The sequence below is a fragment of the Anas acuta genome, chromosome 27, assembly GCF_963932015.1.
Source record: "Anas acuta chromosome 27, bAnaAcu1.1, whole genome shotgun sequence".
NCBI lineage: Eukaryota > Metazoa > Chordata > Aves > Anseriformes > Anatidae > Anas > Anas acuta.
This window is the reverse complement of record NC_089005.1, coordinates 697,739-713,383: the sequence shown is the minus strand read 5'-3', so window position 1 is coordinate 713,383 and position 15,645 is coordinate 697,739. Positions and strand designations below refer to the sequence as shown.

Genomic DNA, 15,645 nt, shown 5'->3' with positions numbered 1-15,645 from the left:
AAAAATTTAAAAGCCACAAAACACCCCCCAAAAAAAGAACACAAACACCACAAAAAAACTCCACCAAAACAATGCCCCAAAAAACACCAAACACCCCCCCAAAAAAGAACACAAAAAAACACCCCAAGAAAACACAAAACACCTCCCCCCCCAAAAAAAATCACCAAAAAATAAAAGTAAATAAATTAAAAAACAAAAACACCACAGAAAACACCAAGACCTTCCCCACCAGGGCCTTGTCACCCACAACTCATCGTTTGTGGGGTCCCGGGGCACCACGCGCTGCCTTCTCCCCCTCAGATGGGGGCTCCCCATGGCTGAGGCCCTCCCCTTCCCCCCCCTGGTCTTTCATCATGGCCCCAGCACCGTTTGAGGCCACTCAGGGCTCCTGAGCTCAGGTCTCGGGGTAAATGGCCCTCGAGACAGCGGGAGGCTGATTACCACCAGGTCTCTCTCCATCAGGCCCACAATTGCGGGGCCATTACAATTAGGGGCCGCATTGCTGCCACCGGGGTAATTTGCCAGGCTGCCCGCCAAGGAGCTTTTGCACATTTTTTTTTGCTTCACAGAAAGTCTCGGTTCTCGTGATGGTGATGAGCTGGCCGATCAGGTTCCCCCGCCCCATGAGGTGTTTACCGTGAACTTCCTGCACAGATAGCTCAGGGATGGAGCTAGCCCCAAAATACCTGCAGGGTGAGGAGTTTCGGCCAGCAGAGCTGGTCACGAGGAAAGGGTGAGGTCCTGGGGCTGCAGCACCGAGGACTGGTTTCATTTTGCAGGTCACTGATGCACAACCATTGCATTTTCAGCCTGTTCTCAATACACACAACGTGCTCCAAAGCGCATCCCCCCACCCCACACCTCTGCGAGTTACTGCGGAGGTCAAAGCACCAGCCCACAGCACACACAAAACCACACGCATCTCACACTTCAGTTAGAGGTTAAAGAGATCAGGCAACCGAGGGGCACAAATAAAACCCTCAGGAAGGCTGCAAGAGGCAAAGGCACCTATTGAGCAGCACCCAGACATCCCCCAGCTCTCTGTATTTCAGCACTCTCTGAAACCACAGTTTCAGGCAAAAAATAAGTGATCAGGACACTGGATTTAAGGTATCTTTTATTTTAGTGTTCCATGAAACCAAAGGTCATTTAAAAACAAACAGCAACCCAGGCTAAAAGCAGACAGATAAACAGGGAAAAATATATTCAAATCCTTCAACAATAAAATAATAAAACAACACACTTGATTCTTAGGCCCCTGGAAGTCAGCGTGAAGCACCCTGCTGAACATAAAATGCCTGTCCCCTTACACCCAAGGAAGGCTTTAAACAATATTGCTGATAAAAGACTGAGGTACGAGATCTGTGCCGTGTTTTCACAGCTCTGGAAGCAGAAGCGTGGCTTGCACAGGACCGCCACCCTGCAGCAAGGCCTGCGACCACAGGAGATAACCACCCAAGGTGCAAAAGCCAGACAACGAAGCCCACCTCAATGGACAAAGCTGAAACTGGCAGAAGGCTACTGAGAGAGGACATTACAAATTTTAAGGCTTGGTCTCTAAGGAGACTATTATTAGCACACATTACCATTTTGTCTGTGTGTATACAACCTCGAGATACATATTCTTGCCAAAAGGAATGCACGTAATCAATCCACTGTAAGAACTTCATGAGATCCATACTGCAAGAGCATTACACGCAGCATCACAGTGACTTCAGCAGCCACAGGGTAGTACCCTTATTCTTTTAAAAAAAAGGCAGCAAAAACCAAGCCAAGTCTTCCTTAACATGTGTCCAGTTACGACCACCAGTGATACCATTTTTTATTTCAAACTTTTAAGCCACTGTTCAAAGGCACTGCTGGTTTTTCTGATTGAAGTAGAAAACCAGGAAGTTGTGGAAAAAAGTCTAGAAGACAATTTCATTCATGAGGTATAGGCAACCACTTCTTTCCAGAGATCCACTGAGGCACAAGGAAGAAACTGAAATTATTTCTTCATCTTCCTCATTATTTCAAGGCACAAGAAGCAGCATCAATTTCCAGTAATGTCAGCCAGTACCACTCAAAATTAAAACCATCAGCCAAAAGCTGAAGATGCCACTAAGAATTTCTGTATTTCAGACCCTTCATTCACAGAAGAGGGTACAGTAAAGAAGTACCTGAAGTCTTACAAGACTCCTAACGCTTAAAAGGCTTGTTTCAAATCGAGCTTCCCGTGAAGGAGAGCTCTGTCGGAACAGATTTGATTGCTAGGCCAGACTTTGGTAGTTAGCCAGTTTACAGTACCAAAATGTAATTAACGGCATTTTTTGAATTTTCCAATAAATGTGTACATCTCTAGGCAAATATATTAAACTACTCTTCACTGCAAAAACACAGTATTTGAGAAGTCTCCAGTAGTTTTCAGTGTTTTATGAAACCAGTAAGAAGACTACTAAGAGGTTAATAGTTAATCCAGCTAGTCCCTCATTAAAGTGCTTTACTGTAGGAAAACTGCGTTAGAAACTCACCCCTTTCGAGCTACATCTGGAGTGACTGAATAGATTATCTCAATTCCAGAAGGCAGAAGCATTTACTTTGGATCTGCTACCCACTCTTTTGATATTTCAGCTTTCTTCTGAACTTCTCTTGGACTCTCACAACCTTGATGAATCTAAGAGCTGCAAAGACACATCTGATTTGTTATCTTTGGCAAGAGCTCGCCACAGAAAAGCCACATTTAACTCTCAGCAGAGGAAGCCTGTTGTGGCTGCTGGATAGTGCTAAGCTGTTCTTTTCTGCCTGATGAGATGGGGAGAACGTACCTGTCTCTATTGAGCTGCAAAGAGGCCAGAAGTTAAGGAAGCAGACCGAGGTATCTGATTGTCTTGCAAAACCAGAATGCTTTTTCAGCTACATAAATTTTTATGCCGTTGCGAGCTTCAAGTCACAAAGAAAAGCAAATCAGATCTGAGCGCTAGAATTTTAACTGTTCCCATCCCAAGGGAAGGGCAATTTGGTTCTTTTCATAGCCGTATAACAAATATAAGAAAGTGTTAAGACTGATCACCTCAGAAGGTTGTTCCAAGGTAAGCACTAGCTCCAAAAACCAAGGCACTGAGATTTACTAAACTGCAACAGTATAATACCAAAATTATCACCGAACTTTCATACAGCAAGTGACACAGGCCATGCACGTGTACAGTGAAATCCATCCCTATTTGAGAATACAGAACAGAAACCAGATGTACGTTTGCCTTCCTTATCCGAACAAGCTTTGAATCAGGCATTTGAAGCCTATAGGAAAACAACTTCCAATTTAACGTACCTTCAGCCCAAATGCATTACTACTACTTATTCCTATGGCAAACGTACCATGACATCTCAGTGTTTCCTTGACCAAAAACCACCTGTAAACCTTCCCCTAGGAGAACTGCTTTGAAACCAGATTTACATTACATCATTAATTTAGCTTTGTTCCTTACTTTCCAGTCTATGGTTTAAATTGCATTCCACTTTTAGGGCCTTAATTGCTTTTAAAGTACAGCTCATGCAGCCCCGTTCTGAAGCTTACATCTTTGGACTTCTCCAGTGTAGTTATTCAAAACAAAGAAAAAAAAATCAAATCCTCAAGCTCTACTGTACCAGATTGTATATTGCACTACAACTTCAGACGTGGGCAGAGGAGGAACTGATCTAGCAAAGCAGCTACAAAACTGAACTATGAAAAAATCTTCATAAAGGATCAGCAGTGCTGGCAAGGAAAACGCATCAAAGAAAACCTTTCATCCTTCCTATCGCAAGCATCCTTTGGACTAGATGCCTGAACAAATCTTCCCGAATAATGGAAAAAGACCAAAAAATAAATATGGTAAGTTAATTCTACTTTTGGACTCGCTGTACAAGACCTGATGTAACCACTAACCGAAGTGATAGTTGCTCAAGGCAGAAACAGGAAAGAGGTCATTTTGTGTGGGCAGCACAACCGGTACCACCTACTTCACATTGTCTCCTTATTAATCAAACTCTGCTGGCGGGAATTCCGTTCTTTGTTCAACGTCCAGAGAGCTTTTACATCTTTCCAGCTTTCCTGTTTCCCGAAGTTGGAACACGAAGAATGTTTGGGGTTTCTTCCATGACTCTGACAAGCAAGTTATCGATGTAGTCTTCAAGCTCCCGCACCTGGAGATCCTTCTTGCTAATCGTATCCTTCTGTTTCAGGACCAGCTGGATCAGCTCATCGTGTGTAAGCTGAGCATAAGCATAGGCAGGATCTGAAGGATCGTATTTCTTCAAGAGAAGAAAGGCAGGGTTATTACAGACATACAGGCATCGCAAACTAGCAACCGAATGCTATCTGGTAGCCGGTTCAGGGAGCTGAGGCACCAACGAGCAGTTACACACAGCATTTGCAGAAACACAGCTGCTTCTCAGCAGTATTACTGTGCTATCTTAAAAGGTAAGCTCCATCCAAACGACGTTACAGAACATTGCTCATTAAGCTTTATGACTGCGCAGAGCAGGCTGCCCAGACCCAAGCTGTGCAAAAACGAGAGGCTGGCAGGCCAGGCCAGACGAGCTCTCTGCAATAAAGCACCGTCGGGCCATTATCAAACACAGCCCAGAGAACTTCACACACAACACTGTACATTCATGCACTCGCAGAACAGCTTTTTAATTTTTTTTGGGGGGGGAAGAGAGCAACTGCTTTGGAGTAGGTGCGTAGTACTTCACTTATGGCACAGACCCAACTTACAGAGCTTACCAAGACTCCTCCAGAACAGCAGGCAGGCTCAGAGCATGTCAGCCGTTACAGAAAGCAACCAGGCAATTGCTTTGAGCATAAAGGCTTTGCATAACGTCAGTTCTATAATTCAACTCTCTGCTGCAATTTATGCTGAAAGAATGTCATGCTGACTCCAGGCAACAGCCCATCCAGCTTAGCGAAGGTGCACAGACGTTAGAGCCATGCACCACCAACTACAAGAAAAAGCATCGTGACAAGCACGGGGAGAGCTACGGTTTAAAATCTAGCTAAGACTTGGGCAGTCAAATTCAGGTTAAAGAGCACAAACCACTCAACGAGGACTTGCCATTTCACTCCTACTGTAGTGCACACATCACAACACAGCTTCTCTGAGAAGCCTGCTTCTAACTCTTCAGCAAACTAGACAAATACTCCGCAGCTTCTGCCAATTCAGTCCAAACAGTCTCTGACGCAAGACCAGATTGCCAGCCCAGACGTTTCTGTTGCAGGGAGAACTCATTCAACGGGCTCCAGCGACTGCAGCATCGAGCCTAACTTCATTTGTGGACTCAGAGCACCAGACCAGAACACCAGCCACAAGTTCTCAATTCAACGAAAACAGCAATGAGGCAGTTTAAATTGCACAAATAAAACATTTTCTTCTTTCCACTTACACCAGGAGGAGGCACTACAGCATTCGCTTTAGAGGTCTTCTGAGACAAAGATTATGCAAAAAATCACTTTAAAGCTGAGTGATTATGCAAGCTGCACAGCTCTGCTTTTAGGAACCAGCCCTGCTTCGACAGCAGGCACCTGGTCTCTCAGAGGGCACAGGGTATTAACGCAACACACCGCAAGGCAACAGCCACCCTGAGGGTACTTCTTCCCTCCTTCTCAGCTTTAAGAGCCACACACTTACTTCGGGGTGAAAAGAAGCTTTGGGGACTAATCAGGCTCGCGTATAAACAGTGACTAATTTGTCCGATCTTTCTGGCTGATCCAAGTTACGCAGCTCCAACACGTCACGAGCACGACTGTGTGCCAAGGGAGCGCAGGCAGTGAGTCACCCGTCCCTCCTCCTGCAGCTACCATCGCTCAGACACATCCCACTCAGCTCTGGGGAGTCAGACAGCTCCCCTCCATCCTCCCCACTGGGAAACCCCTACACAAACAGGAGCTGCTAATTCTAGCATTGAGGAGTTTGCAAGAACAAAGGCTGTCCCCACCCCTGGGGACTGCCAGAAGGAAACTCCGCGTTCCCCGTGGGCTGAGCACAACTTGGGACATGCGACAGGAGCCCAGACAAACTATCTGGAATCTGAAACTCCGTTCAGTTTGCTGCTTAAACTTGGCTTTGAAGTGCCATGTTCCTCCATACCTTCACGTTCATCTCAATCAGCTTTTCGTTCATAGTGCTGATGACGTTCAGGTTTTTACTTTGAGACTTATTTGCTGTGGCATTCATTGGCTTCACAGGATGGAGTCTGTAACATTAAAAAGGCTCACGTTAGGCAGGCAGTAGATATTATACTAGCACTACACAGATCTGCAGAGTAAAAAACAAATACAGCAAGAAATCAGGGAAAATTCCTACCCTACTCCTTCTCTATCTCCAAGATAAGGCATTTCTGTCTAAGTTGAAGGTTTTTTATAAGTACACTCCAGTTCTTTTTATTACCTTTATTGACTTAAGGCATTGGAGATAAAGAAACAGTAACAAGGGAAAAATATCTTGAACAGCGTCATAAAAGAAAAGCAAGGTCAGTCTGCATGGTTAAACCACAACAGAAGAATAACCAGCAGTTACTCTAATCCCTTGTGCACTGGCATTTGAGCCTGGCATTCTTAATGAGCACACAGTCATGGTTCTTGCAAAATATCAAATACTTCTACTACCCGGTGACAAGCGCGTCACATCTTATCCCATCTTAGCGTGCGCCATAAGCTGCCAAAATGTGTCATCTTCAACTGCTCAGGCAGGATTCATTTTGCCAGCTTTAACAAAGGAAGAAAATTGTACTTGTACATCAGCACGTGCCAACCCAGCCTGATTCCAGTAGACAAGCAAGTATCCCAGTTTATCGGGCTTCCTGCAACTGCTCTCCCATTTCTGAGAAGGATCATTCCCAGTCTATTTCTCAACTCTGGTTAAATGACCCCATTTCTTAAAACATGACCGTGTTTCCCCAGCAGTTTTCCTAAGGGGCAGCACTGTTACGAACAGCAGGCCCCCCAAGTGCTCTCTGCATCCTCCGTGGACATTCCGAGTTATCTGGTGCCGTCTGCTAAGTTACAGCCACGATTATTCTCTCACCTGTGCTTAGGAGACATGGTTTCACCACCCTGCTGAGTTTGGTTAGGATACGTTTCAGAGGGTGAAACCCATGCCTGAAGAAGCTTCTTCTTGCCAGAAATTCCTGCTTTATCTGCGCAGCCCTCTGCTGTTGGCTTTTTCGGAGACTCTGCTCTATGACTTGGGGTGTCAGAGGAGAAGGAGCGAAAGGCAGAGCAGGGCTGTGAAGGACTTGAGAGAGAGGAAGAGGAAACAGAAGGCTCAGAGAAGTCACTCTCGGCACGCTCCTCAGCATCAGCACCTATTTTTAACCCCTGTGTCTCAAAACAACCACTACGCTCCCTGGAATGAGGTGCCAGACGTAGGCCTGAGTCAGCTCTCTGGCTATTGACACTGTGAACGTGCACCCTCACAGGTGGCGTGCAAACACCAGGAGCATTTCCTCCTCCCTGAGCCGCCAGAGCAGTACCAGAGCTCTCCTCCAGTTCCTCCCGCAGAGGCGCTGCGCCCACAGGCAGCTTCCCAGCCTGCAGAACATTTCCATCGTCTGCAGCAACACCGCCGCTCTCCTGACAGTCCCCCAGCAGCTCATCATCCGAGCCTCCCTCCGGAATAGCTGGAAGACCAGACAGCCTCAACCCGTGGGCAGGCCTCAGGTTTGTGAGGCAGCCCAATAAATCATCGTCACCTTCGGTTTCTGAGCGCCTGTTACTGCTGTCAGCTCGCAGCTTTATTGCTGGAGCGAGAGCTGTCCCTGAGCCCCGCGGGGGGAGGCATCCACCAGCATCCGAGGGCTCCTCGTTATGCGGTGAGAGCCCACACGCAGATTTCACAGCCTCAGCCGAAGAAGGCACATCCCTGAACTCATCGTTTTGAGGGGCTGCTGGGCACTTCTTCAGCGTTAAAGACAGCCGTGGTGCTGGCTTCGGCGTGCCCGACTGCGTGCAAGCTCCCAGGGCTGCTTTCGTACATTCTGCTCGGGAAAATGAGTCATTTTCGTCAAATGGAGACGCCCGGGGCTCTAACGTGGGTGTGCATTCCTCCCTCCTCTTTTCACTTAAGATCTCCTGCTTCTCATTTAGCTCTCTCTCGGAGGACGGCGGCCGCTCAGCTCCGTTCCCTGGTAAGAGGCTCTTACTGCACTCTGAGAGCGGTGCGTGGTGTTTGCCACCCTTCGTGCAGGGCTCGGTGTTCTCACTGCCCACTTCCACCCCAGTCCTGCTCTTCTGGATGGGATTTACACTGCTACTAGAGAGCTCTGATGATGGGCAGCTCTCTGCCTCCGGTCTGTCAGCAAGCCCTGCTCTGTGCTCTGCAGTGTCTGCATCTCTGGGTAGCACCCCCCCAAAATCAGAGCGCTGCTCCTCGTGCTGCTGCCCTCCCAAAGCCTCGTCCCCTGACGGAGCAGGCTGTGGGTCCCCGAGCAGAAAGGACACGCATTTCCTAGCCACCACCCTGCCTCCCTTTAAAGAAGGGTCTGCCTGGACCTGCGTGGAGTCACACTGCTGCTTTGGAGCCGGACCGACACAGAGAGCGGCAGGAGGGTTTGGTGCAGCCTTTACGTTACCAGCTACAGCCACGTGCGCAGAGCCCCCCGAAGCAGTAAGCACAGAGCGTTTCTGATCAGCGGGGCGTGCTGAGGAGGAGCAGCCTGCATCGCAGGGAGGGGAAGGAGCAGCCCCAGCTGGGACGCCTGGCACGCCTGGTCCTCCTCCAAGCTGGGACACAAAGGGGTTATTGCCAGTGAGGGGGAGAGCAGAAGGGAAGGAAGGCGCAGGAGGAGAAGAGGCAGCCCAGGAAGCACGCGAAGCAGAGCTTTCGGGACCCTGCCCCCAGTCAGAAGCAAAGGGATTATTGCCACTGCCAGACACCTGCCTAGGAAGGGGAGCTCGAGGCGCAGGGGCTGCGAGGTGATGGGGCACACGGGCAGCGTGCTCAGGATCCAGGGCTGGGGACGCCCTCTCCCAGCTGGGACTAAAGGGGTTCTTGCCACTCAAAAGCTCTGCAGCGAGAGGAGAAGGAAGAGATGCAGGAGAGCTAGGGATGCTGTCAGAGCCTGGCGCTGGGACTTTCTGTCCCGCTTTAGAAATAAAGGGATTATTTCCACTGCTGATGCGGGGTAGGGAAAGAAAAGTGGGAAGGGAGTCAGGTGCAAGAGTAGGAAGCGTGGCTTTGGTTTCCTCCTGTGAAGGCACGCCCAGTCTGCAAAAGGGACAAAAAACTGGCATGTACGTCACCTGCGGATGCAACACGAGGCAGGAGCAGGCAAGCTTTAGCACCAGCCTCCATCAACGCCTAACACTGGAGACAAATTACACGGCAAGAGACTTGAGCCTGCCTAATGGACGAGTTAATATACCTGAATGCACCTTCACAAAACACTCCGTTATGTCAGAACACCCTGGCTGTAGTTTGCACAAGCAGCGCTGAGCAGCAGGCATCGCAGGAATTACCTCACCTGATGCACCCCAAGCGATTTGGTTAGTAGGGCACTGCACAGGCAAGGTGCTTAAGCGTGAAGAAGCACTGGAAGTAGGGTGGGAGGAGGACACGGAACAGCCTTATTAGTAGGACGAATGTATTTACACACGTATTTAGACATATATATCAAAATATATATATGAAATCACATACATAATTACACATGAGCAGAATTTCCGAAAAAGCCGTGTGTGTAACTGCCACAGACGTACTTCGTGTTGCTGTGAACAACGCCACTAGCAGAAGGGCTCCAAGGTTAACTCCTCTGAAGGTCATAGCAAAACAGAGAAGGGAGAAGTAGAGATGTTAGAACTGGTATGTCAGCCCCTGGGTATGTTTCAAGCCACACAGCTCTGAAGGAATGTTAGTTTGTGCAAGAGATCCAGCAAGAAGAATTACCCCTGCAGCATCTGAAAGATGCCTGCACCCAGAAAACCAGTATTTTTGGCATTGCTTAAAGGGAACAGCCCTGTATCATGTGTTTTTCATACTGAGAAGGACCTCAAAGTTATTATTTGGGTCCAAAACCTAGCTCAAAGCCACCAGGTACCCCCAGAGTACCACAGTCCTGCTGCGTGCAGCTCACCAAGTCCCCAGGTGCTGCTCTGTGGTAGGAAGCTGTCTAGTTCAAGCCTACAACCACGGCGTGCTGCTATCATAGCAACATCTGAAGCGAACACGACTGACCTGGGTTTCACAGCTTTGGTCTTCGCTGCTGCAGCCGCCTTTTCAGGTTTCTGCTCTTCCTCAAAAGGGTTGTGTGGTTGTTTATTCGTGGGGACCTCTTCTAGGCGACCGTCTTCTGGAGGATTTCCTCTGCTCACGTCTGCTGAGGACTCAAGCCGTTTGGCCTCCTGTTCGCTTTTCTCTTCTGCAGCCTTGGTTTCCTCTTCCTTTGGAATTCTTTCAGAATTCCTCTCTGGAATTCTTTCCGCGTCACTGGTTTTCGCTGCTTCCTTCTTCCCTGTCACCAGGGAAAGCAAGGCAGACTTTTTGTGGTCCGTTTTTTTGGTCTCTTTAATGACCTCGATGGTCAGGGGAGTGCTGGTTTCCGGGTTCTCCTCACCACTAAGCAGTTTGTACGATGGCAAAGTCATCGATTTAAAGGTCTCCAGGGATGCAGACCCAGACAAAGCATGGCTGGGAGACGTTCTGCCCACCTCTTCATGTCCTTTAGCAGATCTGGAAGACAGGTTCTCTTCTGAAGCAAAGAGCTGCTTCCTCCTGAAGTTGAGAGGAGAGGGGGAAGAAGCTGGAGTGTTGTCCTTCAGCGCGCTCTCTTCCATGTAAACGTGACTGCCGTTGATGCACAGGCTGGATTTGGAGACCGGATCATTTTTGGATTTAAGGCCACTGAATAAGGAGAGCCCTTCCTTCTTGGTGTTGCTAGTGGCCGTTTGGTTTAGTTGCCTGTTGTCCAAAGTCGCTGTTTTACGAGATTTAAACACAGGAGAAGGAAACTTCTCTTCCAGGGCATTTCCAAAGGCTCCTGGAAAAAAATAATGGGGAGAAATTCAAGATCTAAGAACACCTCCTAACAGCCTGAATGCTTCACAGCTCGCTAACTGAGCACAGCATCAGACACAAGTGTGACTGCACCGCCGTTCCCACATCCCCTGTGTCCCTTAGCAGGGTCTGCCCTCAGCAGGCAGGCTCACACGAGCCTCCCAGTGGCCTAAAAGTACCGCAGATGCTCAGTGCCACACTGCACCACCACCGGGTGCACGCTTTGCTCACGGCTTCTGAGCTCTCCCAAGGAAAGCTCAGCTGGCCGTGCCCAGTATCCTACACACCCACACACCACCACTGGCAGAAGTGACTTCCTAGGGTTTGTTCATTAAGAAGAACTTACTAATATTCTGAGGAGCATGAGAAGTGCAAGCAAGAATTTTGGGGAAAGGCCTCATGCTTCATACTCACTTTCTGAGGTCGGAGAGGTCTCCGACTCGTCGTCATCCCACTGCGACTGGAAGTCACTGGGCCGCAGCCTGACCCGCTCGGCCCCGGGCTGGGGCGTAGGCAGGACAGACATGGACTGGGAGAGGGAAGTCTTCTGCAGGCCAGGTTTGGAAAACAGGGTTTTGAACTTTGATTTCTTCTTCTCCTTCTCCTTCTCGGCTGACTCATCTTCGCTATCAGCTGGGGAGTGAGTGGTGCTGGGAACGATCTCGGAGGCCGTGTCGGAAAGCCCGCTGCTCCTCTTCCCCTTCAGCTTGTCTTTGATCTTGCCAAACGGAGAGCGAGACTTGTCTTTGATGGACAAGTCGAACATGCTGGCTGTCATGTTGCTCCGCATGAACTGGATGTCCACCTCAATCTCCCCTCTCTCCTTTTCCTTCTTCCCCGGTTTGGAGCGAAGCTTGTACCACCTGCCAAAACAAGGAGATTCGTTTCAGCAACAAGCTCCTGAGACTCACAAATAGTTTAAAACAGCAGAGGATCTCCGTGTTTTAAGGATCTGAAACCCCTCTGTGTAGAAAAAAAGAAAAACCTTCAGTCTTACAACTACGTCACAGTCATGACCCCAGATACCACAGGAAAACACTTCTTACTGCAAACAGAAAAAGTGAAATCTGTGAAATCTGTGAAATTTGTTTTATTAAACTAAAACCAGAAAGGGTTAAAAACCCACACAGCATGGAATTCCTGTAGGTCAGCTCAGCCACTCTTTTTTTTTTGTACTTTTCTCTGCCTCCCTGAAATTCACCGAGATTAAAGCTTTGAAGTGGGTGCTAAGGGAGCCTCCGAGAGGTGACACTGGTACCGGAGAGCTTACGCACACAGCCCACACCCTCATACCTTTCATTCCAGCTTCCTCTCAGCTGCTATCTTAATGCTTCTTAAGCTAAGGAACCCCTAATCAGCGCCACGAGAACCAAAACAAGCATTACAGAACTCGTGGGGATTTCCACAACTCCGCGGTGCTGGTTGGATCGAACCAGCCAGGTTTGCTACAGACAGAGCCTCATCCCCCCTTCCTGAAACCCAGCCCGGAATAGGAGCAGTGAGCAGCGAGTGCTCGGGGAAACCTCGCTGCCTGCCACCACTCCAGTCGCTCAATTACCACCCCTACGTCCTCCTCACCGACATCCACAGCACGTTAGTGCCAGGGAAGAAAAATTATCAGCTGCATACCAATGTGGGGGGGTTTGTTGTTTTTTTTTTTTTGGCTGTTCCAAGAGCCACAGACTTGCTGACTCCTGCTAGGGAAGGAAGGACGCGTGGACAAGGCTGGCTTTGGCTCCACGCAGCTAGCGAAGGGAAATGAAGGAACAGAACCGGACCGTGCAAACCCGCCTCTCCAGAAAATTTGCACTTCAAAACTCTGATCGTGCACTGCAAGCAATGAAAGAGAATAGGAAAAAGCCATTTTCTTCAAAAAGACAAAACCAGAAGGGGGTTAACCAAAGAGGGGCTCAGAAGCCTGCTCTGGAGGATGGCACAAGAGGGATGCGGGCACGAGCAGCACGCTCAGTCACTGCTCTGACTCGAGGGTACAGGACAGCAGCACCAAGCAGTGCTACAAGGGTTGGGTTTTCAGAAAATGTGATGTTTTGTCAGGTTCATCCTGCCCTAAAGTCCCGCAGTGACGGCTGGAACCTTCCTGAGCACCAGCCAGGCACCTGCCACGCTCAATCCAGGCACACATGAGCCACGGCTGGGCTTTTTTGTCCTGCCTCGAGGTCTTTCCAGGCGCACGCCTGCATTTGTTCAGCGTCAGTGCTGTCCTGCGCAGCCTCCCGGGGGCAATGAGGGCCCTGTCTGAAAGGCAAACAAAGCAAAAACCCCGTGCTCAGCAAAGGGCAGCGCAGCGTGCTGCTGTTTCTGAGGAGCACGCCACCACATCCACTGCAGTTCGAGCGGGGAGAGTAAATGATTTACTGGCAGAACCACCCAAAACTAGAGGCAAACTTTTAACTTCTGGTTTTAGCTGCAGACAGCCGACATTTTCAAGCCTTGGTGTGGCACACAAGGAGGGATCAGCCCACATGCTGCGGGTAAATCCTGCGTTCACAGGAGGGCGATGGAAGGAACGAGCTTCATGCAGGAAATCGAGGGCGAGGGGGAGGCTAACGACTGGAAATACCATAAGTTTCCCCCAGAAGCACCAAAGTTACATCTTTCTGCAATTTTCCTTGGCCCCAGACGTGAAGAAACCTGGGAGAAGCCCCTCACCGCCCTACAGGGCTGACTCGCTGCCCTCTGCTGACTGCAGGCACTTGGCCTCCAAGAGTAAACACATTAGGGCCTGACAGCAGCCTCGCAGCCCTTAATGACAGCCACGCTGTAATTAGGACTTCACAGGCAGCCAGGGCTTTGTTGAGAAGCAGATCCTGGCTTCGCTGTGAATAAACACCGGCTCCTGGGGTGGGTGAGAGGAGCTGACTCACGGGCTGCCTCGCGGCTCTCCCAGCGCTGCTGGCTCCCAGCACAGCGCTCCCAGTAACCACCCTGGGATTTCAGGGCTCTGCACCAGTGTTTACGTTCCAAGGTGCCAGCGTGACCCGGGTCTGGCACTCGGTGTTCAAGGAGAAGTCTCGCAGCTCGGCGCCTCGCAGCCAGGAAGAACCTGAAGAGTACTGAGTTACCTGCTCCTACACCACCAGGCTCTGCTAAGCAGTTATTAAGAAAAATATATAAACAGCTGGCAGGGCAGGGCTCGCACTCTGTCCCAACGAGAGGGCATTTCAGACACACCAGGCTTCCTCAGACAACCTCATTGTTCCCAGCATAAATCGCTCGCGCTGGCAGGTAAATATTTAAAAAGGAAACCTGAGCGTGGGGAAGGAGAGCCCGAAAAGCACCAGGTGCCTTCCCCTGGGGTCACCCTGAGCAGGGTATGAGGGGCTCCCCCCAGAGCCCCCGCTGCTCCCCCCCAGGGCTCCCCACCTCTCCGAGCCCCCACGGGGGGCAGCAGCCCCCTGCCCCCAAACCCTCAGGGCCCACTAAGGGTCCCCCTCAACCTCTGGGAGTCCCCAGCTCCCCTCCAGGACCTTCACAACCTCTCAGGGCCCCCTAAAGCCCCCCCCAAACCCCTCTAGGGCTCCTCAGCTCTACTCAGGACCCCTCAAAGCCCCCCCCAGACCCCTCAGGGTCCCTCTATCTCTGCTCAGGGCTCCCTAAAGTTCTCCCTCAAGCCCCCAGAGCTCCCTGAAGTTTCCCCCAACCCCTCAGAACCCCCCCAGATCCCTTCAAGACCCCTCCAAACCCCTCAAGACCCCCCCCATCTCCCCTCAGGGGCCTCCAAAGCTCTCCCTCAAGCTCCCAGAGCCCACCCAAGACCCTCCCACACCCTCCAGGGCGCCCCTATCTCCCCTCAGGACCCCCCAGCTGCCCCCAAGACCTCTCCAGCTCCTCTCAGGACCCCCGCTCAACCCCTCAGGGGCTCCCCAGCTCCACTGAGGCCCCCCAAAATCCCTCCCCAGCCCCTCAGAACCCCCCCACCTCCCCTCAGGACCCCTCCAGCTGCCCCCAAGACCCCCCCCCAGCCCCTAGGGACCCCCTTATCTCCCCTCAAACCCCCCCCAGCCCCTCGGGACCCCCCGATCTCCCCTCAGGACCCCTCCCAACACCCCTCAGCCCCCCCATCTCCCCTCAGGACCCCCCCCGGCCCCCACCTGGTATGCCGGCGGCCTCCGTCCCCCCGCAGGGCCGCCAGGTCAACCTCGGCCCGGCCCAGGAACTTGTCGAGGCCGACGAGGGCGCGGTGCAGCACGGTGAGGCGCAGGCTGGCGGCGGCGGGCGGCAGCTCGAAGGTGGCCTCCTGCCGCCACTCGGGCCGGCCCTGGCAGCGCTCGGCCACCGACGTGGAGAACTTCTCCCGGCCCAGCGCCATCACCGCGTAGGCGTCGCTGCCGCCCGACGCCCCCTTGGCCCGCAGCCCCCTCGCCCGCAGCACCGTCACCTGAACGTGAGTGGGGGCCCAGCCCGGGGCCGCCATGGCGAGGGGAGACGGGAGGCGGGAGGGAAGCGGCGGGGACCCGGCGGGCACCGGGAGCGGCGGGCACTGGGACCCAGCGGAGCCGCCCCGCCCCGCCCCTCTCGCGAGAGGGATGGGAGGGGCGGGGAGGGGGCGGGGCCTGTGGAGGGGGCGTGGTTTGGAAGGGGGCGGGGTTTAATGGGTGGTGGGCGGGGCTTGGGGAAG

At 51.4% G+C, this 15,645-nt stretch overlaps 1 protein-coding gene across 7 annotated transcripts; it reads right to left on the bottom strand.

Annotated features, from left to right (window-relative positions):
• Positions 1–1,099: 1,099 nt before the first annotated feature.
• RAB11FIP1 (RAB11 family interacting protein 1) lies at positions 1,100–15,553 on the bottom strand. Of its 7 annotated transcripts, XR_011090115.1 has the most exons (7): positions 15,119–15,553; positions 11,421–11,869; positions 10,188–10,989; positions 7,041–9,221; positions 6,105–6,210; positions 5,073–5,439; positions 4,131–4,269 (listed from the first exon to the last, which is right to left on the bottom strand). XR_011090115.1 is itself a non-coding variant. In XM_068662110.1 (6 exons), the coding sequence occupies exons 1-6, from the start codon at positions 15,439–15,441 to the stop codon at positions 4,051–4,053; spliced, it is 4,080 nt and encodes a 1,359-aa protein (XP_068518211.1). In that variant the 5' UTR covers positions 15,442–15,552; the 3' UTR covers positions 1,100–4,050. The 7 variants fall into 7 exon arrangements, 5 of the variants coding, with proteins under 5 accessions (XP_068518211.1, XP_068518212.1, XP_068518213.1 ...); XM_068662110.1 differs by lacking the exon at positions 5,073–5,439 and having other exon boundaries at positions 1,100–4,269; positions 15,119–15,552; XM_068662111.1 differs by lacking the exon at positions 5,073–5,439 and having other exon boundaries at positions 1,100–4,269; positions 7,041–7,250; positions 15,119–15,550.
• Positions 15,554–15,645: the final 92 nt, after the last annotated feature.